The 25,739-nt window shown below is 39.7% G+C and overlaps 1 long non-coding RNA gene and 1 gene segment (V, D, J or C); one reads left to right on the top strand and one right to left on the bottom strand.

Annotated features, from left to right (window-relative positions):
• The window catches only part of LOC139357926 (uncharacterized), a 108,567-nt gene that overhangs the window by 25,837 nt on the left and 56,991 nt on the right, over positions 1-25,739 (bottom strand). The window lies entirely within an intron of this gene.
• On the top strand, positions 22,307-23,011 carry LOC112422967 (immunoglobulin kappa variable 1D-33-like). The segment is given in 2 exon segments: positions 22,307-22,480; positions 22,605-23,011. Coding segments are annotated over 2 exon segments (447 nt in total).

Raw genomic sequence — 25,739 nt, 5'->3', positions numbered from 1 at the left:
TAATGCTCTGGGTCCCTGGTAAGGACAGAAGGAGAGAACGGAGGAGAATGGGGTGAGAGGGTGAGCTCCGAGGGCTCTGCAGTCTCCCATGTTTATTCTACCTTATGTTAAGGAATACATTCTAACTTTCAGGGAAGGGAATTTATACTTTTTCCTATTAAAAATTAGAAACCATCTCAAAAAAGAATGACTAATGCTCTAAGATCTTAGAAAATAAAAAAGTTCCTTGTGCTTATTTTCATATATTTTAGAAAGTCTATTATTTATGATATGAATAAAAATTTGAAAAAAGATTAATCATAAATTAATATCATAAGAGAATTCATGAAAGTTGCTCATAGTATTTGTACCTAATCTTGCACTTCTTTCTCATTGTTTTAGGATCCAGTGGGGATATTGTGATGACCCAGACGCCACTATCCCTGCCAGTCACCGCTGGAGAGCCGGCCTCCATCTCCTGCAGGTCTAGTCAGAGCCTCCTGCATAGTAATGGAAATACCTATTTGGATTGGTACCTGCAGAAGCCAGGGCAGCCTCCACGGCTCCTAATCTATAGAGTTTCCAACCGGTTCTCTGGGGTGCCAGACAGGTTCAGTGGCAGTGGATCAGGCACACATTTCACACTGAAAATCAGCCGGGTGGAGGCTGAGGATGTCGGGGTTTATTACTGCATGCAAGCTTTACAAACTCCTCCCACGTTGATACAGCCCTTAACAGAAACCTCCCTGTTTGGATGGCCCAGCTGCCCACATGTACTGCTTGTCTGGGGAGCAGCTCAGCAGGGTCTCTGAGTCTGCAGAGAGGAGGCTGTTGGAGAACTCAGGGCAGAGCTTGCTGCTGAGGACTCTGGCCCATGAGAGCCTCAGCTGCACCTCAGTCTCATATGGGAACACTCCATCAGTTGTCATGGTATGAGGATGGCATCAGCAGTAGAAACTATTCAGATGGTTCAAGTGCCCTGGAAGCAAAGAGCTCTGATGAAGGGAGAGTGAATGAAAGTTCATCCTCACCCTCCCTGTCTGGCCCACATGTGTCAAGTACTTTTAGTCGGCAGAACAACCAGACAACGGAAGCAAGTTAGTGTTACCTCGAGTGGAATATGTGTTGGAAATAAACAGTTTGAAATTGGGTTTATTCAAATTAATACGTGGTATTATGGGGAAAGTATTATTTTCTCACTTTCTAAATGTACTATCTCTTCTATCATTTAACTAAACTGCCCTTTTCACTAACATGTTTGAGAACGCATTCTATGCAAGCTGCCCTCAGGGGATTATGGCTAAGAATAGTCAGTAAATATGTTTGATAGACTATTCATAGACTTTGTAAATCCATTGCATATATAAAATCTTCATGCCAAACATATTAAATTTGATTCAATTACCATTTGTTCAGTGAAAAGGAAGTTCTTGCAATTACAAAAGTGAACTCTGAAAATAAAAAAATCATAAACTGGAAGATGGAGAACATAAAGTTACTTCATTTGCTACAAGAAAAATGCAGAATGAACACAATATGTCAGTAATTAGGCTGTTGTTGTATTTCCCTGATGTGAATTGTAGGATATCAGGCCTGTCACCTTATTCAATTACGGAAAAGCCTTTCAAGTGTGGACACTCGTTATTTACAGGAGTATCTGGAATGATCTACTGTAGAGAAGTTACTACAAATCACATTAAAAAAGAAAAACGTGGCTGTTTTTGATGATGGGTGACTAGATGTAGCCAGGAAGAGCTGCTCCCACTGAGAGAAACCAGACCGTCAAGTGGACCAGCGCACTCCAGACAGATCTTTGGGAAGAAGACTTTTAAAGTGGAAACAGGGAGGACACATCCTGGGCTGGAAGGGGAGGAAGCTGGGAATTCTGTGTGAGGTTTCTGAATACCAGGACTCCTTCCTGGCCCTTAGTGGCCCCTAGGGAAGGGGTAAGTGAAACAGACATGGAGCACCCCACACTTGCCATAGACCTCCATAATCCTAGCTCTGGAAAAACCTATGACACTCACAGACATTTGAGTTGGCAGGTAGAACTGCCTGTAGACTGGGCAGAGAGAGAACTCTAGTCCTGCATAGAGCACAGAGTGTTTGGAGTGGGAGAGGCTGCAGTGGAGCATGGCCATGGGCACCAGCCCCCAAGGCTCACAATATTCCTGTAGGTGGCTTTAGCGTCTGTGAGCTGCGGGACCTGGAGAAAGCCAGTCTGTCTTTCCTGAGGAAGGGGCCAGTCTGATCTGAAAGCCTCTCTGTCTCCCTGTATCAATTTCTGACTGCATCTGCTTGTGTGCAGCCTCAGTTGTCCCACCAAAATACTTGTCAGCAGCCACCACCATCGCTCTTTTGCCAGCAGCTCCTGCCTTCCCATTGGACTACTTTTGCAGATGGACCACTACTGGTGTGCATCCACTCACAGCGTTCCCCCACGTGAATGTAGTCACCTTCAGCCTACCCTGACCACCACTCTGAAAGGCATGTGTGACTGGACTCCCACTGCCTTGTTGGTGTGCACTTGTACATGGCCTCCCCCCACCACGCAGCTGATACACACTCATCTTTGGCACCCACCACAGTACACTTCCTTGCAGTCCCCCTGACACCTTGCTACAGCACTTTTGCCAGTAGCCCCCACTGAAGTGTTGTTGCCGGCAGACTGAGAACATCTCAGATGTCCAAAACAGCAGGTGTTTTACCTCAAGGAGTCAGAGAAGAAAGCTGTGGGCCTCGTCCCAGCCCCCTAGGGTTAGAGCACACAGCACAGGAGTACTTGAGCTGAGCCTTGTCCCCCTGAAAGTATCTAGAAATGTAGCCAATCAACGAAACCCAACTAATACCACAAGCAAACCTCGAGAACATAAAAGGATATGAAAGCAAAAAGCCCCATCCAAGTAACAGCAACTTCAAGTTTAAAGGAAGGACAGCCCGCACAGATGAGAATGAACAGTGCAAGAATACTGGCAACTCCAAAAGCCAGAATGTCTTCTTACTTCCAAACAACTGCACTAGATCCCCACCAATAGTTCTTAACCAGATCGAAATGTCTGAAATGATAGACATAGAAGTCAAAATCTTGGCAGGAAGGAAACTTAATAAGATACGAGAGAAGGTTAAAATTCAATCCAAGGAAAGCAGTATAATGAAGCAAGAGTTGAAAGATGACATAGCCCTACTAGGAAGAACCAAAATTAATTTCTGGAAATGAAAAATGTATTGTAGAAATTCATAATGCATTTGGAAACATTAATAATAGAATGCACCAAGCTGAGGAAAGAATCTCAGTGCTCAAAGACTGCACCTTTGAATCAATGAGGGAGACAAAAATGAAGAAAGGATAGAAACTGAACGAAACTTCTGAGAAGTATGGAGTTATGCATAGAGATCAACTCTGTGGCTCACTGGCATTCCTTAAAGAGATGGAGAGAGAATAAATAATTTGGAGAACATATTTGACAATATTGTCAACACAAATTTCCTCAACTTCACCAAAGAGGTTGATATGCAAATGCAGGAAATACAGAGAACCCTGTGGGATATTATAAAAGGTGACTATCCAAAAGACTCATAGTCATCAGATTCTCCAAGGTCAATGCAATAGAAAAAAACCTTAAAAGCAGCTAGAAAGAAAGGGTAGGCCATGTACAAAGGGAACTTAATCAAGCTGACAGTGGACCTTTCAGCAGAAACCTTACAAGCCAGAAGATACGGGGGCATATATAAAGCATCCTTAAAGAAAAGAAATTCTAATCAAAAGTGTTATATTCAGCCAAACTAAACTTCATAAATGAAGATTTTAAAGATCCTTTTCATATAAGCAAATACTAAGGAAATATGTTAACACCACGAATGCCTTACAAGAGGTTATTAGGGGAGTGCTAAACATGCAAAGACCAATACCTGCCACCACAAAAACATGTTTATGTATATAGAACACTGACACTATAAAGCAACTATACAATCAGATCTACCAAACAACCAGCTAACAACACGATGACAGGATGAAACCTTCACATATCAATATTGACCTTGAATGTAAATGGGCTAAATGTCTCACTTAAAAGACACGGAATAGAAGATTAGATTGAATAAAGAAGCACGACACCACTGTGTGCTATCTTCAAGAGACCAAACTTACATGCAATGACACTCATATGTTCAAAGTAATGGGTTGAAGAAATACCTACCAAGCAAGTGGAACACAAAATAGAGCTATTCTTATTTCAGACAAAACAGACATTAAACCAATAACAATGAAAAGGGACAAAAAGGGCATTTTTTTGATATAATGATAATGAGTTCAGTTCAACAAGAATACTTAACTATCCTAAATATATAGGCACCCAACACTGGAGAATCCTGATTCATGAAACAAGTTCCTAGAGCCCTATGAAGAAACTTAGATAAACACATAATAACAGTGGGAGCCTTCAACATGCCACTGACAGTTTTAAGCCATCAAGGCTGAAAACTAAGAAATACATTCAGAACATAAACTGAATGCTTGACCCAATTGACGTAACAGACATCTACAGAATACTTCATTCAGTGACAACAGAATATAGAATTCTTTTCATCTGCACACAGTGCATAGTCTAACATCAATCACATGCTCAGTCATAAAGCAATTCTTAACAAATTCAAAAAACATCTTAAGCATAACAACCGCTCTCTCAGACCACAGCACAATAAAAATAGATATCAATATAAAGAAGATCTCTCAAAACCAAACAATTACATGGACATTATGCTCCTGAATCACTTTTGGGTAAACAATGTAATTAAGGCAAGATTTTAAAAAAAAAAGTGAAAAAATAAAAATAAAACAAAACCTGACAGAGTCTCTTGGACAGAGCTAAAGCAGGGCTAACAGGACAATTTATAATGTTAAACACCTACCTCAAGTACTTAGAAAAAAACTCAACGTAAGAACCTAACAGCACACCTAGAAAAACCAGAGAAATAACAGTAAATCAAGTCCAAATCTAACAGAATTTTTAAAAATTCAGATCTAACCTGAATGAAATTGAGTCACTAAAATCCATATAAAATATCAATAAAAACAAATATTGGCTCTTTGAAAGAATAAACAAGATTGATAGATTGTTAGTTAGATTAGTAAAGAAAAAAAGAGAAGACCCAAGTAAACACAATCAGAAATGACAAAGGAGACATTACCACTGACCCCACAGAAATCCTAAAAACCCTCAGAGACTATTATGAACACCTCTATGCACACAAACTAGAAAACCTAGAAGAAATGGATTGATTCTGGGAAACATACAACCCTTCAAGACTGAACTAAGAAGATATTGAAATACTAAACAAACCAATAATGAGTTCAGAAATTGAATCAGTAAAAAACAAAAGAAAAAATAACTATTAACCAGAAAAATCCCTGGAGCAGACAAATTCGTGGCCAAATTTTACAAGACATACAAATAACAGCTGGTACCAATCCTACTGAAATTCTTCCAAATACTAAGAAGCAGAAACTTCTCCTTAATTCATTACATCAGTCTGGCATCATTGTGATATAAAACCATGGCAGGGACACAATGGGAAAATAAAACTTTGGACCAATATCCCTGATGAGCATAGATGTAAAAATCCTCAACAAAATAGTAACAAACCAAATTTTGCAGCACAACAGAAAGCTAATCCATCATGACCAAGTCAGTTTTATCCCTGGAATGCAAGTTTGGTTCAACACACACAAATCAATAACTGCAATTCATTACATAAACAAAACTAAAAACAAAAACCACACAATCATCTCAAAGGATGTAGACAAAACCTATCCATAAATTCAACAACCCTTCATGTTAAAAACCCTCAACAAATAAGACGCTGAAGTAACAAAACTCTTATTATCAAAATAATAAGAAGCATCTATGGCAAAGCCACAGCCAACATCATGCTGAATAGGTAAAAGCTGTAAGTATTCCCCTTGAGAATCAGAACAAGACAAGGATGACCGCTGTCACCTCTCCTATTTGACATAGTACTGGAAGTCCTATCCAAAACAGTCAAGTAGAACTAGGAATAAAATGCATCCAAATAGGAAGAGAAGAAGTCAAACTATCTTTGCAGATGATATGATTCTATACCTAGAAAAACACATATTCTCTGCCCAAAGGCTTCTGGAACTAATACACAACTTAACTAAAGGTACAACTTAAGCAGCATTTCAGGATACAAAACTAATGTATAAAACTTAGTAGCATTTTCTCAGCCTTCTCTGGGCCTTGTGTGTGGAGAGCTTTCTAACTTACCAAGTGGTAGAGCTAAAAGTACAGCAGTCTTTTTGGTAGCCACATGGCAGAATGATCAGTTGCATTGCTTATTCTAAACATTGGTTCTTTTAAAAACATTTTTTTTTTTACTCAAAGAAAGGAATAGTATAAATTATTAACAATAAACATAAATTCAGAGTGTTGATGTAAGATTAAATATCCAGATTTTATTTTTAATCTAAATCCTTAGATTCTTGGGAGTTGCTGGGCTCCACTGTCTCTGTGGTTTCTCCAGCTTAGCTGAGTTCTGGCTAGTTTGGATCTTTGCTGCTTTTCTAATTTACTGAGTCATTTTTACCACACAATACAATTTGCGTGTATGGCTGGGAAAACATGTATTGTTCTAGATTGGTCATTTTTAGCCATTTTAAAGAAAGTGAGTTCATAGTTGTTGCCTTTTAACTCATAGTCAAGCTTCATTCTTCCAAAGAGAAATGTGTGATTTACATTTACTTGCTATGATTTTGTAGTTAGGAGATCCTTGTGGGCATTATTCTAACTAATATGTAGACACACGGAAATTTTTGGACATAATATTTGGAAATTTTTGGATATAAATGAGTGGTATCTGTGAAACTGGTACATCAGGTGGCTTGACTAATTTTTTTTCTATAATTGTATATGGACTGCATTAAAAAAACACATTTGCCTTCATACTAGGTTTTAAAAAATTATCTTACAATGCATAAGATGTTTTTTCCGTCCTATGTTAGATTTTCTTAGCATTTCGTATTTAATGTGTTGTCAGTTTGTGATTTTTAAACCAGAATTTGGTTTAAGAAATGGTTGTAATATATGTGAGAAATAGTCTGGTGTTCACCTTATGAAAATAAAACATTGTAAGTAAGGTTTCCTGTGCACCTTATGCCAGAGTTCAGTATAATACAGTACTTTCTGTTTTCAAACAGATAAATCGTAATATAGTCTGTATTGCCTGTAAGATCTATCTCATAAACCACATTCTTGACAACTAAAATAAAAATTAGTAGCATTTCTATATAGCAATGACATTCAAGCTGAGAGCCAAGTCAAGAAAGAAATTCTATATACAAGAGTCACAGAATTTTTTCTTTTAAACTAGGAATTCAGTCAACCAAGAATGGATGAAAGGTCTCTACAACAAGAATTGCAATATACTGCTACAAGAAATCAGAGATTACACAAACAAATTGGGAAACATTCCATGGTCGAGGATAGGAAGACTCAATATTGTCAAAATGGCCATACCACCCAGAGCAATTTACAGATTCAATGCTATTCCTATCAAGCCACCAAAGACATTTTTAACAGAGTTAGAAAAAAAGTATTCTAAATTTCATGTGGACCAGAAAAGAACCAAAATAACCAAAAGAATCCTAAGCAAAAAGAACAATGCCAGAGGCATTGCACTACCTGAGTTCAAACTAGACTATAAAGACATAGTAACCAAGATAGCATGACACTGGCACAAAAACAGATACGTAGACCAATGGGAGATATTAGAGAATGCAGAAATAAAGCCGCATAACTACAACCATCTGATCTTTTTGATAAAGTTGACAAAAAAAGCAATAGGGGAAGGGAATTCCTATTCAATAAATGGTGTTGGGAAAACTGGCTAGCCATATGCAGAAGATTGGAAATGGACTCATTCCTTTTACCATATATAAAAAAAATCAACTCAAAACAGATTAAAGTCTTAAACGTGAAACCTAAAACTATAAAAACCCTAGAAGGAAACCTAGAAAACACCATTCTAGACATAGGCCCTGGCAAATATTTCATGACAGAGACACCAAAAGCAATTGCAACAAAAACAAAAATTGACAAATGGAGCTTAATTAAAGAGCATCTGATTAGCAAAATAAACTATCAACAGAGTAAGCAGACAACCTACAGAATGGTAGAAAATATTTGCAAACTATACATCTGACCGAAGTTTGATATTCATAATCTATAAGGAATTTTAACAAATCACCAAGTAAATAAACCAGCAACCGTGTTAAAAATTGGTCAAAAGACACGAGAAGACACTTCTCAAAGAAGACATACATGTGGATTTCAAGCATACAAAAATTTTCAGCATCATTAATCATCACAGAAATGCAAGTCAAAATCACAATAGATACCACATCACACTAGACAGAATGGCTATTATTAAAACGTTGAAAATAACAAATGTTGGTGAGAGTTCAGAAAAAAGGCAACACTTATAGACTGCTGGTGGAAATGTAGAGTTTAGCCACTGTGGAAACGAGTTTGGAGATTTCTCAGAGAAGTTTCTTAAAACAGAGCCACCATTCAACCCAACAATCCCATTGCTAGGTATATAGCTACAGGGATATAAATTGGCCTACCAAAAAGACACAGGCACTCATATGTTCATTGCAATGCTATTCACAATAGCAAAGACATGCAACCTACATGCCCATCAACAAGGGATTGAATAAAGAAAATGTGGTAAGTCTCAGGATACAAAATGAATGTGCAAAATTCACAAGCATTGCTATACACCAATAACAGACAGAGAGCCAGATCATGAGGGAAGTCCCATTCACAATTGCTTCAAAGAGAACAAAATACCTAGGAATCCAGCTTAAAAGGGATGTGAAGGATCTCTTCAAGGAGAACTACAAACCACTGCTCAATGAAATAAAAGAGGATACAAACAAATGAAAGAACATACCATGCTCATGGATAGGAAGAATCAATATCGTGAAAATGGCCATACTGCCTGAGGTAATTTATAGACTCAATGCCATCCCCATCAAGCTACCAATGACTTTCTTCACAGAATGGGAAAAAACTACTTTAAAATTCATATGGAACCCAAAAAAGAGCCTGCATTGCCAAGACAATCCTAAGCCAAAAGAATAAAGCTGGAGGCATCAAGCTACCTGACTTCAAACTATACTACAAGTCTACAGTAAGAAAAACAGCATGGCACTGGTACCAAAACAGAGATACAGATGAATGGAACAGAATAGAGCCCTCAGAAATAATACCACACATCCACATCCATTTGAGTTTTTACAAAACTGACAACAACATGAAATCGGGAAAGGAGTCCCTATTTAATAAATGGTGCTGGGAAAACTGGCTAGCCATATGTAGAAAACTGAAACTGGATCCCTCCCTTACAAGATGTACAAAATAAATTCAAGATGGGTTAAAGACTTAAATGTTAGACCTAAAACCATAAAACCCTAGAAGAAAACCTAGGCAATACCATTCAGGCCATAGGCATGGACAAGGACTTCATGATTAAAACACCAAAAGCAATGGCAACAAAAGCCAAAATTGACAAATGGGATCTAATTAAACTAAACAGCTTCTGCACGGCAAAAGAAACTACCATCAGAGTGAACAGGCAACCTACAGAATGGGAGAAAATTTTTGCAAACTACCCATCTGACAAAGGGCTAATATCCAAAATCTACAAAGAACTTACACAAATTTACAAGAAAAAAATCAAGCAACCCCATCAAAAAGTGGGCAAAGGATAAGAACAGACACTTCACAAAAGAAGACATTTATGCAACCAACAGACCCAAAAAATGCTCATCATCACTGACCATCAGAGTAAAGCAAATCAAACCACAATGAGATGCCATCTCAAACCAGTTAGAATGGTGATCATTAAAAAGTCAGGAAACAACAGGTGCTGGAGAGGATGTGGAGAAATAGGAACGCTTTTACAGTGTTGGTGGGACTGTAAACTAGTTCAATCGTTGTGGAAGACAGTGTGGAGATTCCTCAAGGATCTAGAACTAGAAATACCATTAGACCCAGCCATCCCATTACTGGGCATATACCCAAAGGATTATAAATCATGCCACTCTAAAGACACATGCCCATGTATGTTTATTGCAGCACTATTCAAAATAGCAAAGACTTGGAACCAACCCAAATGTCCATCAATGATAGACTGGATTAAGAAAATGTGGCACATATACACCATGGAATACTATGCAGCCATAAAAAAAGATGAGTTCATGTCCTTTGTAGGGACATGGATGAAGCTGGAAATCATCATTCTGAGCATACTATCGCAAGGGCAGAAAATCAAACACCGCATGTTCTCACTCATAGGTGGGAATTGAACAATGAGAACCCTTGGACACACGGTGGGGAACATCACACACCAGGGGCTGTCATGGGGTGGGGGCAGGGGGAAGGGATAGCATTAGGAGATATACCTAATGTAAATGACGAGTTAACGGGTGCAGCACACCAACATGGCACATGTGTACATATGTAACAAACCTGCACATTGTGCACGTGTACCATAGAACTTAGAGTATAATAATAAGAAAAAGAAAAAAAAAAGAAAATGTGGTACACTGCCATAAAAAAAATATGAAATAATGTTCTTTGCATCAACATGGATGCAGCTGGAGGCCATTATTCTGAGCGAATTAAAACAGGAACATAAAACCAAATACCGCATGTTCCCACTTACAAGTGGGAGCTAAACATTGAGTACACATGGACATAATGACGGGAACAATAAACACTTGGGCTTACTTGAAGAAGGAGGGTAGGAGGAGGATGAGGGTCAAAACATTATCTATTGGGTACTATACTCACTATATGGGTGATGAAATCATTTGTAAACCAAACCCCAGTGACTCTCAATTTACCCGTGTAACAATCCTGCACATTTACTCCCTGAAACTAGAATAAAAGTTGAGAAAAGTAAAAAAAGACAAATGCAGAATTACATGAAAGATTTCTTTCTCTCACAAATTTTAAGAATTTTAAAAGTATTTAAACTAAGCACTATTTTAAAGATGATGAATTTTGTTCTATGTTTTCATAAGAAAAGGTTTCATACAATACAAAAACACACTATTTTTACATAGACCATCATTTCCTCAAAATGAATATGAATATTTTATATTCATATTCATATTCATTTATATTTCCTATTATATTTTAGTTATAAAGGCACAGAAAATGTACGCTTTTCATAAATTTCACTTAAAATAGTGCTTTAAGATTATATCACACTGAATAGTGAGTCACATCTGTTACATGTCATAACAATGTGTGGAAGACACATTGAACAATAGAACAAGAAGTTGTTGCTTCAGGCTAAAGGTATACAATATACTTTAAATGACTGTATATTCCAAGATAATGGATTCCATGGATAGGGTAACTTAAATTCCAATGTGCCATTTCTGTTAGGTTTAAAAGATTTCTGGCAAAATTTATATAGAAGTCAAGCAGACCAGAGCCCTCAAATTAATGAAACATAACACACTCAGTGTGTTATTTAAAAAACTAATTAATACATGCACTATGAAACTTAGATGTTATTACATAATGCAGGGAGAGAAAAGAAACTGCAAGCAGCAAGAGCAGGAGCTAAGCAATGCTATAGTCGTCTTTAGCTCTCATGTGATTGACAGCATCTATGTGATTGACATTGACCTTGAGTTTCTGAGTTTAATGTGATTCAGGGGATACAGCTTAAACCCACTTAAAGGGGTAAGACATTAAAATAACATGTTTTAAAAATAAACAAAAATACAACCTACATATTTCTGACATTTCAAGGGGCTATAGTCTCAAAACAAAATGGTCAAAAATAAATGATTCCAAAAACTGAAAGAGGATACAAAGGGAATCAGAAGATAATGAAGTTGGCTGTTACAGAGAATCTTCAACATACGGCAGACCAAATGTGACAAGGTTTCTCTGTCTGTGCCACGTCAGTGCAGAGGCAGGCAGGTGGCCTTTGTGGTATCGGTGTCTCTGCTCCATGAGGTCACTCAGGCAGGCAGGAGGCACAACCACCCTCAGCACATAGCTTCCCTCCTTCCTCACAGTCACTGCCCCCATGTCCATTCCTCAGCAGCATGAACTGGAATTGAGTGAAGAGAAATGTTTTCTCCTTAAAGATTGAACAAAATGCATGCTTTTCATTAGCGACAAATGTTATTTTGCCTTAAGCACACAATTGAGAAATTTTCCATTTAGTGGTTCTGCTGGTAAACCCACATTTGTTTGTTTTCATCTGAAAATGTATTTACATGATTCTTGAAAATAATTTTTTGACTATCAAATTATATTTGTGACAGCGTATTTGAAATTGCTAGCTACCATTCGATAATTACTGCTAAAAAGTTATTTGAAAAAAAAAAAACCAGTACTCTATGATTCTAGCTCTTCTTCTTTGAAACAGAGGTGTCTTTTTTTATCCCTACAGATGCCTTTTAATCTCTTTGATTGGCTTTACTTTTTGTACAATTTAATGTATTAAGTTTTATGTATGATTTATGATACATTTGTTTATTTTCATTATCACAAAATAGAAAACCTGAGACGTTGCTATGTTGAAGCCTGACACTAGATGGCAAAAAAGTTCCACAAAAGAGACCGCACGGTGATTTTTTTTTTTTTTAGAAATACGGGGAATGTAAGGGTGACAGCGTCCTATTTTCAACAGGGAGCCCCCACGTTTGGAATGGGATCTTATGTGTGACTTGGAGCACTTGGGAGGAGCTGTCCGTGTGCTGAGGTGTGAGGAAACCCACTCTGTTTTCTGTGCTCTGAAACTGGAAGCAGGGCCTTGCCCCCTCACTGCCTTGGCTGTGTCCATCTGCTACGAACCGAATTGTGTTCCCAAATTCATATTGGAGCTGTAATCCCCAAAGTGGCTGTACGAAGCAATTGAGGTTTTAAGAAGGTAATTGAGGTTAACTGGGGCCATAAGAGTGAGGTCCTGATCCCGTAGGATTAGTGTTCTTAGAAGAACAGAACCAGAGAGCTCTCCTTTTTTTTCTCTCTCTCTCTAACCTGCACTCTGTCCCACTTGCCTGACTATGGAAAGGCCATGTGAAAGCATGGTAAGAAGGTGGTATCTGCAAATCAGGAAGAATGTCCTTAGCAGAAAGTGAACACTGCTGGACCTTGATCTTGGAGTTTTGGGCCACTAGAAATGTGAATGTAAATGTCTATGGTTTAAGCTATTCTGCCCAGAGTACTTTGGTGTGGCAGCACAAGAATATTAGTCTATTGTCTCCATCCTGTCTTAGCAGAATCAGCCTCAGGAGGCCCTTATGGACATGGGGACCCAGCTTTGCTCCTCCTACTCCTGCTGTTCAGACTCTTTTGTGAGGAGGGAGGGCTCAGGCTTCATCCTCAGAGTGTTTGCATTACACAGAAATGCTTCTGTGAAGATGAGGTTGTTAGCCTGTTTTGCTTTCTGAACAGAATTTCATCAACCTGAATGAAGTACTTGCTTGGTATTCGTATTGGGGGATGTTCACATTCGTCCCCCATTTAGATGCCATTGGGGACGTTTGTGGACTTCATCTCTAGTCTCCTCAGTGTGTCTCAGTAGAGAGAGTCACTGTCGCCTACAGGGCTCACCCATAGTATTAACTGTGTCCTAGACTAGCACCAGGAGACATGAGGCTCAGTCCTGAGCTTTTGCTGGCTCATGCTACCCCCTGGACAGGATATCTTCCTGGGCCAGGGGCAGAGAGTTCAGACAGATGTCACTCTGGCCATCAGCAGCTGAGCTGCCTTCATGGCACCCCATTGTGAACTGAGTCCCAGCAGCGCTTGAGCCATGAAAGCTGGGAAGAGACATCCCACATAACCCCAGCCAGAGGGGAGGCTGCCAATGGCCCGTGGGGTGGATATGTCCTGTGACCATGCAGCCACTGAGCCATGTGCGCTGCCATGTCTTACAGAGTCCATCAGGGAGTGACTCTCCAAGCTGTGTTCTGGGGATGAAGCATTCCTCCACTTGGTGTCCAGACCCACTGACCATCTCCTCTGCACTTGCAGCTGTGTGTTCCCCAGATCCCCTGGGTCACTGCATGTCCTCATCAATGGGTGGGTCACTTCCCCAACCAGTATGAACATATTGGTGGGTCCTGGACTTCCTGACCCTCAGGCTCTATAGGGGGAAAGGGGACATGAGGTGCACCCATTGGTGCTTTTTAAATGTTCATGCTCAAGTCATCCAATTTAAAATCATACATTGTATCTACAAAATTAAATCAATTTCTCTATAAATATACATACTATTTTGATTTATACTATAGATACATTGCATATACACATATATCCATATGATTGATATCTATTATATGCATTTGTTAAAGTTTACATAATACATACATATATGTTATTCACTTAACAAGTACTCCATTTATTTCCAAGAACAGCAGAGTCTGGCTGAGTGAAGACTCTGGGGACATTTGCTGACCATTCCCTTTTGGTTCTAGCAGGGTCCTTGGCCCATGAGGACCTATGAGGACAGAGATTAGGACAGCTGGCCCTGGGATCTCAAGCTTAGCATTAACGCCCTCGTCTTTGAGACTTTTACTCTGGCTGTGGGCTCTGGGCTCTGTGTAGCATCTGTAGATGTGTGAGCAGTTTTCATCCATGAAGATCCTGCCAGGCAGACCTGTGATCAGGGCCTGTGGTTCTTCTTAGGTCCTCAGCCCCATGGTCCAGGAGACCATCTGCTTCTTCCATAGCCCAGGGCCAGAGACTGGCAGCTCTTGGGCAATGCAAGCATGACCTCAGTCCTAGCTTGAGGACCCTATTTAAATCTCTTTTCTCCTGTTCCTGTACCTGAATGCCTTCCCTGGCCCTAAATGCACAAGACACATTTCCAGAACTGTGAAATCTAACATTGTCATCTGGAAGATTAGCAATCTGACTTTCCTGTCATCCTCGGGGCCTGACTTGTTTAGGAAAAGAATTTAGCAATATCTCTCCTACTTGTACGTCCTCTTATAGGATCTCTGCAAGAAGAAAAATATGGCTCTTTTTGCCCAACTCTGCAGACAGTCAGACCTTATGATTGTCTTCCCTTGTTCCCTAAAAGTCGCTGTTATGCTGTTCTTTTTCAAGATTCACTGATTTCACATTGTTCGAACACAACATGTTTTGCAATCAGTTTGTACTGTTAACACAATTATCACAGCGGTCCTCAGGTGATGTACATTCTCAGCTTAGAAGATAACAGGATTGAGAGATTAAAATACAGACAGACATAAATTATAAAAGTATTATTTGGGAACTGATAAATGTCCATGAAATTTTCACAGTTCATGTTCCTATGCTGTGGCTCCAGCCGGTCCCTCTGTTCGGGGTCCCTGACTTCCTGCAACACTTTGAGACTTTTACTCTGGCTGTGGGCTCTGGGCTTTGTGTAGCATCTGTAGACATGTGAGCAGTTTTCATTCATGACGCCCCTGCCAGGCAGACCTGTGAGCAGGGCCTGTGGTTCGTCCTAGGTCCTCAGACCCATGGTTCAGGAGAGCAACTGCTTCTTCCACAGCCCAGGGAAAGAGACAGGCAGCTCTTGGGCAATGCAAGCTGGACCTCAGTCCTAGCTTGAGAACCCTATTTTAAATCTCCTTTCTCCTATTCCTGTACCTGAATGCCTTCCCTGGCCCCAAATGCAGAGGACACATTTCCACAGCTGTGAAATCTAACATTGTCATCTGGAAGATTAGAAATCTGACTTTCTTGTCATCCTCATGGCCTGGCTTGTTCCAACCTCCACCAGGTATAAAAGCCCATATGATCTCTCCCCACCCCCATATAATTTAACTTAGACACATAGTGAAATTTACATGTTGCAAAGCTGTTGGTCCTTACATAGCAGCTATTTTCCCCTCCCTTGATGTATAGGACACCAGCTCTGTTCTGCTGTGTAAGAAAAGGACAATGAGTTTCTCCCAGCATAGGACAAGACCAGGGATTAAGGGCACATGGGATCACCTCCACAATGAGATTAAGGAGAGTGCAGGGTGAGCTAGGCTTTTTAGAAAGATTACAACACCTCATAAAAGGAGTAAAGTGAAGAGCATTTTTTCCTGCAACAGACATGACTGGACATAATTCTTAGAGTCAGTGCAGCCATTTTGAGATCATGAGGCATCAAGCCCAAGACTGAAAATCTAAAGTGATGCAAGTACAAAGCAGAAATGCAGAAAGAGCCTGGATACATTCTGCAGTTAACAATACAGCTTTCGTGCTACATCAATGCTAAATGCTCCAACTTTTGGATACCTTATCTTTGCTTCAGCCATTACCATAGTTTCTTTGAATTTCTTCTAAAATTATTTTAATTTATCCCAAAAAGATACTTAAGGGAAAGAGCCTGGGTTGGCCATAGACCTTATCTTTAGGAAAAGAAATGTGTTATCGCACTTGTGTGTGCATTGTGGGAGCCTGAGGCATGAAAGACAGGAGCCATAATAAGCAAAGGGGCTCCCTGACATCTTGGTCTTGCCAATTATATGGCTAGAGAAACCCTAAGCACTCGGAAGAGGTTATAAATTCTGCTCCATTCATGTCTCCATCTCCATTTCTCTTTTGATGTCCTAAGCATTGAACAGTTCCTTGTGCTTCTTCATTCTATCCTCCTCCAAGATAATAAAAATGGAACTGTGGTTAAGAAACAGACAAAATTTGGAGAAGACATAGTTTCTGGGGTTTGTATGCATCTCCTCAACACCAAAATGGTGTTTCAAATTTCCGCTCCTTCTTACTGTTTTTGTTTTGCTTGTTCATATACTTATTTTTCATAAATAATAACTGCATTAAAATATTCAGAATTTATGATCTTTGATATAGCAGGACTCATGCATCAGTTTCATTTTTTAATGTCAATAATTATAATACAAACAAAAGTATTTGCTTAATTTAGGTTAAAATTAATTTGTCAAAAATATGTGGAGATGTGCATACCTTTTAAAATTTGGGGAGTCCTCTGGGTAGCAATAATTTGAAACCTTAAGGACTCCATTTGGCTAAAGGTAAAATGATAGGCTCTGTTAATTCTTTAGTGGGTTTGTATCTTGTTTCTATTGGAAATAGCCCCCAAACCCAAAGTAGAGAGGCTCCACTGAGACCAAATATTTTAACATCGTCCTCCCTCAAGTGTTTTGAAGTTTTCACAGTGGCTACGGCCATCCCATAGGAGGGTCATGCAGTCATGTAGGTGAGCTTAGTGATGTTTTTTGTTCTCAAAATGGACATTTGAAAAACTTGAAAGCAGTCTGAAAATGTAGAGTGCTTGTGGGTGTCATTGTCACTGCCAAAATGGTCAGAATTCCTCTTAACACTCAGAATGGTTTTGGTCTGCAAGGCCACCAAACTAGAACTGAGCTGAGCTCTAAGGTCCTGGGAAACTGTCCAGCAGGAAGAGTTGCCTATTCAAGAGCTTTGGAGGGCTCTAGGGCACATACTTGTCTCTTTCAACACATGCACTCCTGAACCAACTCAACCTGGTTATCCTCACTACCCTGTGTTCCACATCTGAAAAAAAAAGAAGGGGGGCGGGTACTGAGCTTAATGAGCTTGAGAACCCTTAGGCTGTCTGAGGTGCAGGAGCTGGAGTCACACCTAGATGGCAAGAGATGCAGAAGCCCAGCTGAGAAGGAAATCAATGGGAACTGGGAGAGAAAGGGAAACACACAAAGTCCTTTTTTGGATAATGGAGATCTCCAAGCTGTTATTGAAGGTCATATTTCTCCATTGTCTTCCCATTCCACCACCAATGAGGAGGTGAATTGATTTCTGTTCAAATATGCTTTTGGAAAGGAGAAAAAATTGAGAATCTTGATGACATTCACCTGACACCCAGAGGATCCTCATGTTCCACTTCAAAAACCGGAAGACCAGATAATCAGCAGAAATGACCTCTGCACATCTTTTTCCCATTCATTAAATTATTGAGCTCCCAGTGTGCTATGTGGTTACCCAAATTACCTGAGGAATGAAGAACAAGATGGCACAGTCACAGCTCTCAGGGAGAGGGAAGAGGAGGAAGGAGGAAGCAGGAACACAAGCAGTTAGTTATAATAATGCGAAGGGGAACAAGAGGCATACACACCACCAGGCATTTTTAGGGGGCTCAGAAAAGGGGCCTCTTCCCGGTCCTTATGAACCAGCAGGCCTATCTGTGGCATATTTCCTTCTTTCCTGTTGTGAGAGGATTCCTGACACCAAGAAGGAGCACCAAATTTCCCAGACATTCCAGGTGGCGATTCAATTTTGTAATCAACCTTTCAGATGTAAAGCTCAGAATCACCAGATTCTCCTTTCAGATTCCTCCCCGTGTCTCTGGTTCCTTCTCAGGGCCGGAAGAAGGAAGCCTTTCCAGTGAATGCTTCTCTGTAGTATTTTCTCTGTATGCAATAGACAAGTTTGAGGAAATCCTGTTTTCCAGTGAAGAAGTGAAATTCCTTTCAGCTGGAGACAGTTTCTTCAGCTGGTCCTTTTATTTTATTTTATTTAGGCCTCTGTGGCAGTGCAAGAAAGGGTACATGCAAAACATGAAGAGAAGCTAGAAGAAACAATATTACTTGGTTATACTTACAGTTAATGGAAACATCTCTTTGCAGAAATGAGAATAATTCTCTTTAGTTTTAAACATACACAATACTGTCAACAAATTGGATGGTTTGTTTTTCTTCAATTTTTATTTTAGGTATCAGAGATTTCCTGTGCAGTTTTGTTATGTGGGTATATTGTGTGATACTGAGATTTGGGGTAAAAATTATCCCTTCACCCAGGTAGTGAACACAAAATACAGTAAGTCGTTTTTCAATCTTCACTCCCTCTTTCCCCTCTCCCCCGCTAGTATTCCCCAGTGTCTATCGTTCCCATCTTTATGGGTACTCAATGTTTAGCTCCCACTTATAAGTGAGAACATGTGGTATTTGGTTTTCTGTTCCTGTGTTACCTCACTTTAGAAAATGGCCTCCAACTTCATTCATGTTGCTGCAAAGGACATGATTTCATTATTGTTGTGACTGTGTAGTAATCCATGGTGTGTACATACTGTATTTTATTTATCCACTCCACAATTCGTGGTCATCTAGGTTGATTCCATGTCTTTGCTATTGTGAATAGTGCAGCAATGAACCTGCAAGTGCATGTGTCTTTTTTATAGAAGAATTTATTTTCCTTTAGGTATATTCCTTGTAATAGGATTGCTGGATTGAATGGTAATTGGATTTTAAGTTATTTGAGAAATATCCAAACTGCTTTCCACAGTGACTGATCTAATTTACATTTACACCAACAGTTTATAAGTGTTTATTTCTCTTTACAACCTTGCAGCATCTGGTTGTTTTTTTTGTTTGTTTGTTTGTTTTGTTTTGTTTTGTCTTTTTTTGTTTTTGTTTCTTTACTTTTTAGTTATAGCCATTCTTACTGGTATGAGTCAGTATCTCATAGTGGTTTTGATTTACATTTCTCTAAAAATTAGTGATGTTGCCACTTTTTGGTATGTTTGTTGGCTGCTCGTCTATTTTTTGACAAGTGTCTGTTCATTTCTTTTGCCTACTTTTTAAAGGGCTTATTTTGTTTTGCTTGTTGAATTAAGTTTTATTTTTTCTAAGATTCTAGCTAATAGATTCTTGCAGGATGTGTAGTTTGCAAATATTTGTTTTCCATTCTATAGTTTGTTTACTCTGCTGATAGTTTTTTCTTTCTTTCTTTCCTTTTTTTTCTTTTTCCTGTGCAGAAGAGGCTCTTTAGTTTAATTAGGTGCCATTTGTCTTTTTTTCTTTTCTCGTTTGCAACTGTGACCTGATCTTTTCTCTAGGTGCCTTTAAGATTTTTTCATTAACATTGACTTGGACAGTCTGGTGATTATATGCCTTGGTGATATTCATTTTGTATAGTAACTGGCAGTTATTCTCTGTGTTTCTTATAACTCGATATCTACTTCTCTAGGAAGATTTGGGAAATTTTCCTACATTATTATTATTGAGATGGAGTCTTGATCTATCGCCTAGACTGGAGTACAGTGGCCTGGTCTCAGCTCACTGCCACCTCTGCCTCCTGGGTTCAAGCGATTCTCCTGCCTCAACCTCCCAAGTAGCTGGGATTACAGGCGTGCACCACCACGCCCAGCTAATTTTTGGAGTTTTAGAAGAGACGGGGTTTCACCATATTGGTCAGGCTGCCCTCAAATTTCTGACCTCAGGTGATCCACCCGCCTTGGCCTCCCAATGTTATAGGATTACAGGCATGAGCCACTGCTGGGCCATTTTCTTGAATTATTCCCTCAAATATATTTTTCAGATTGTTTTCATATTCTCTTTTTTTCCTCAGAAATGCCAATACTTAGTAGGTTTGGGTGTGTTACATAGTCCCATATTTCTCTGATACTTAGTTCGTTGTTTAAAAAATTATTTTTCTTCTTATTTTTGTCTGACTGCTTAGTTCAAGTCACCACTCTTCAAACGACTCTGAAATTTTTTCTTCTGCTTGGTCCAGTCTATTGATAAAGCTTTCAGTTATATACTTAGATTTCTTTTTTTTTTTTTTTTTTTTTTTTTTTTTTTTTTTTCTTTTTTTGAGACGGAGTCTCGCTCTCTCCCCCAGCCCAGGCTGGAGTGCAGTGGCGCGATCTCGGCTCACTGCAAGCTCCGCCTCCCGGGTTCACGCCATTCTCCTGCCTCAGCCTCCCGAGTAGCTGGGACTACAGGCGCCCACAACCGCGCCCGGCTAATTTTTTGTAATTTTTAGTAGAGACGGGGTTTCACCGTGGTCTCGATCTCCCGACCTTGTGATCCGCCCGTCTCGGCCTCCCAAAGTGCTGGGATTACAGGCGTGAGCCACCGCGCCTGGCTAGATTTCTTAAGTATTTCAATTCCGGTACCTCTGGTTGATTTCATTTTCAGATGTTTATGTCTTCCTTTGTTTTCTGGAAGTTTTTTTGTGTTGATTTTCACCCTCATCTTTGATGTCACTGAACTTTCTTGAAATCCATGCTTTGAATTCTTTGTCATTTTTGAGTTTCCATTTTGGTTAGGGATCGTTGCTGGAGAGCTAGTGTAATCCTTGTGATCTATGTAAGGTGTAGGCTTCAAATATGTGTCTGAGTTTTATCTGGATTCATGAAATACCTCTCTGTGTATGGGCAGTGGCTTGGTAGGAGATGGAGACTGTCTTTCCTACATATGAGACAGGTAGACTGGAAACTGGTCAGAATAATATCCCTACCCATGGCTAAAAAGTAAAAGAGGAAAGTGGCATTAATGGTGCACAGCAGGGACATGCACTAAGTAGCAGCTGTCATCACTTAGGAGAGAGGATTCAGTGACCTGGCCTTTCCCCAGGGCCTCCCTTTCACCTGCTCTCCAGAAAGCCAGGCTCCAAAGGAACTGCTCCCGAGCCCCCAGAAACATGCTGGTGGGGAGTGCAGCTCAGGGCATTGCATAGTGGCTGTGGTCTTGGTCTTCTTACTCTGGAGACAAGTGATCACGGGAGCCTAGACTGTTCCAGGGCTTTAGGCTTATCCTAATCCAAGCTCCTATACTTGGAGGAAGAAACAGATTTTTATTAAAGTAATCAAATCTGGCATCAATGATCAACCTGTTATGCTGATGAACTATGGAAAATAATACCCAATGGCAGAAAAGTAGTATATGGGGATCCACAAACTAAGAATAAAGTGCAGCCTGTTTAGCCCCTACATATTAAAGAGACCTATAGCTTTGAATATTGGTGTATCTGTGAGTGATGCATCCATTAAGGAATTATGGTATCGTCTTTGTGCACTGGCAGGGAATTGCTTGACCTTATGCTGGTACTAACAGTGGCTAAGGGCATTACAAAATGCTTTTCAATAGAATAAAATGCTACTGATAAAATCTTTCTTTTCATTTCAAAAAAGGAAAGAATTTCACATTGACAGAAATGTTAGTACAGGACAAAGGATTTTTACATCTACTGAATCGATTTGAGAGTAACGTGAAAACCTGATACTGCCAGCATCTAAGACTTTATTATGCATTCCCTATAACAAGGACACTCTCCTACATACTTCCAATACAACCAAAGAATACATTATCTGATCTAGTCCTTAGGTTCATTTTTTTAAAATGCTGGCAATTGCCTCCAAAATCTGTTTTGCAACTATAGGCCCTCTAGAGAGAAATACTTTCCCTTCACGCAAATCTGCGCTGCCCTGGTCTGACCCGGGACCTTGGGGACACTGCCCCTGTGCTGAGTTACTGAGATGAGCCAGCCCTGCAGCTGTGCCCAGCCTGCCCCATCCCCTGATGATTTGCATGTTCCCAGAGCACAGCCCCCTGCCCTGAAGACTTATTAATAGACTGGTCACACCCTGTGCAGGAGTCAGTCTCAGACAGGACACAGCATGGACACGAGGGTCCCCGCTCAGCTCCTGGGGCTCCTGTTGCTCTGGCTCCCAGGTAAGGAAGGAGAACACTAGAAATTTACTCAGCCAGTGTGTTCAGTACAGCCTGGCTCTTGATGGAAGCCTTCCTATAATACGACTACTAGTATGAATATTTGTGTTTGTATTTCCAATCTCAGGTGCCAGATGTGACATCCAGATGACCCAGTCTCCATCCTCCCTGTCTGCATCTGTAGGAGACAGAGTCACCATCACTTGCAGAGCCAGTCAGGGTATTAGCAACTGGTTGGCCTGGTATCAACAGAAACCAGGGAAAGCCCCTAAGCTCCTGATCTATAGGGCATCCAATTTGGAAACAGGGGTCCCATCAAGGTTCAGTGGAAGTGGATCTGGGACAGATTTCACTCTCACCATCAGCAGCCTGCAGCCTGAAGATATCGCAACATATTACTGTCAACAGCATGATAATTCCCCTCCCACAGTGTTACAAGCCCGAACACAAACCACCAAGGGAAACAGAAGGGTGAGGCTCAGCTGCCCCAGCTGCTCCTTATGGTACTTTCCCTGCTGACAGCTTTTTTTCCAATTAGGCCAGGATTTGGAAGTTTTGGTAGAAAAAGCCAGGAAAGCTCCCCTCCATTCGAACTCTATTTTTCTCTCCTTCAGCCCCTGCAGCACACACATGACACTGTCCCTCCTGATTTAATAAAGAACAGCAATTATGATACCTGAGGAATCGAAGTTATTGCATCTGTCCAGGTCATACATCACAAGAGAAACTACGCAAGAGAAATGACCAATTTCAAGAAGAAATTGTTTTATTTTATTTTTTAACTTTCAAATCATAGAATTTATTAAGTATTTATAATATTTTAGTTTCAGTGGTACATGCGCGGGTTGGTTCTATAGGTACATTGCATATTGTGGGGGTTTGGAGTTCATGTTGTTCTATCACCCAGGTAGTAAACATAGTACCCAATAGGTAGTTTTTCGATCCTTACTCTCCTCTTATCCTCCAGTCTCAAGTAGACTCTGGTGTCCATTGGTCCCTTTTTGTGTCCACGTGTACTCAATGTTTTGCTCCCACTTATAAGTGAGAACACACGGTGTTTGGTTTTCTGTTCCTGCATTTGTTCACTTAGAATAATGGTCTCCAGCTCCATCCATCTTGCTGCAAAATACATTATATCATTGTTTTTTAATGGCTGCATACTATTCTATGGTATATATGTGTCACATTTTCTTTATCCAGTCTACCATTGATGAGCACTTAGTCTGATAGCATGTCTTTGGTATTGTGAATAGTGCTGCAATGAACATACATGTGCATGTGTCTTTAGGATAGAATGATTTATGTTCCTTTTGCTACATATACAAAAGGATCCCTAAAAATGGGATTGCTCAATTGAATGGTAGTTCTGATTTAAGTTCTTTGAGAAATTGCCAAATTGTTTTCCACAGTAGTGAACTAATTTATACTCCACCCAAAAGGGAATGTGTGCACTTGTGTTACTGATCATTAGACTTATATTTGCCTGGTCAGCTTTGTTTGAAAATTTTCTTTACTTTTGCTACCTGCCATAGGAATGTTGTACCTTGGATAGGCTCTGCTTTGTTTCCAGATCAAACACAATCCAAAGGCTGGAGACAAGCTCAGTGCCCTGCAGCAGAACTACCCTGCTAAGCCTTTCCTTGATCAGCAAGATAATTGTTATCATGAACATCTCTGAATAGGAAAATAAATGCTTAGTGTTATTAGCCACTGAGTTTTGAGGAATATATACATATGTACATTTTTTCCACAAGTGAGGCAAATTGCACTTTTGTAATTCAAATATTATTACTTTAATTTCTTCTAAATATCTTTCTAAATGGTTTACTATTCATATTTATACCATCACATTTGATAAAATATATCTATCTATATGAGTGGATGTGTAAATATGATATTGGTCACCTTTTACTCAAGTGGTCAGGTCAGAAAAGGCTGTTATCTGAGCCTGAGTGTAAAATATCCATCCTTGGTCACAGAATTGTATCTCTATGTCCTCCTGTTCCCATGATCTAGATTCAGTGAATGGCATTTGGCAGAAGACTTTTGTCTTGTGCCAAGAACAAATAGAAACCTGTGGTCTCATTTTCTGATTCTGTCCCAACTGTGTCTAGCTGTCTCCCTTGGTAGTTGATGGAATCAGGTTAAAATGAAGAGTTGATCAGAACTTTATCTTCCAAGCACACCGTTTCCTTACTGCTTAGGGATCTTTCCCAAGGGTCCTGAATCTGCCTCAAAGAACAACACTCAAGTACCTCCAGCACTATAGGTGCAAGGACGACCACAACGGTACAGAAGAGCAGGGACAGACTCTGACCCCTCAGGGTACCACTACCATATTGCTGAAGACAGATGATTATGCTGTCAATGCAGGAAACAATTCCTTGGGTGATCTTCTCATTAATATGCCACTTGATTCTGTAAAACCCTTCCATCAACCCAAAACCAGCCCCTCTTCGTCTTAACAGTTTTGAGAGCCTATATTCACACGCCTGAACTTCATTTTCTACAAATAAATCTGCTTCTTTTCTTCAAGCAGTTTAACTCTTTGGCTTTCCAAATCACTCTGTAGGAGGCAAGGATGTAGTTTTATTAATGCTACTCCAAGTACCACTGAAGTCTGCATCCATTCTGGAATTAGAGTCAGACAATATGCATCCAACAGTCCAGACATTATCTTGGCCAACCCTGAGGTTAAGCTCTTTTAGATGAGGTCACAGCTCTGATGCTTACAGAGTGTATGACATTGGTAAGGTTGCTTAACCTTCCTTTGCCTCAGTTTCCATATCTTTGGAACTGTGACAATGATATGATCTACCTTTAGGTCTTTTTACAATTTAAACAAGTTAAAGCGTTTGAAACAGTATTCAAGATATAATATATGCTGCTATTAATTTTGTTATTACTATTATTACAATATTTAGCACTAAAATAATCATCATTATCATCACTAGATCAACTTAGCCAAGAGTTATGTGACACAACTTTAAATCTAATCCATGGGTGTTTCTTCTACAAGCAGCATTAGATTTTGGGACAGATTTTATTCATTAACCAGCTCACAGTGTTTAAAATCCTAGTGATTTGGTCTTGATCTCTTCTAAAATGCTCAGCCTTTGATTATACTCACCCAGATCTGTCCAGTGCATTTCTTCTCACCATTCACTACCAAAATTTTACCCAATGAAAAGGCAAAAAAGGAAAAGTGAAAGGGTATGTATGAGGGTGATTTGGTAAACTGAAACATCACTTCACCTTTTTG

The sequence above is a fragment of the Macaca nemestrina genome, chromosome 13, assembly GCF_043159975.1.
Source record: "Macaca nemestrina isolate mMacNem1 chromosome 13, mMacNem.hap1, whole genome shotgun sequence".
Classification (NCBI taxonomy): Eukaryota; Metazoa; Chordata; class Mammalia; order Primates; family Cercopithecidae; genus Macaca; species Macaca nemestrina.
This window is presented reverse-complemented; position numbering and strand designations above follow the sequence as displayed.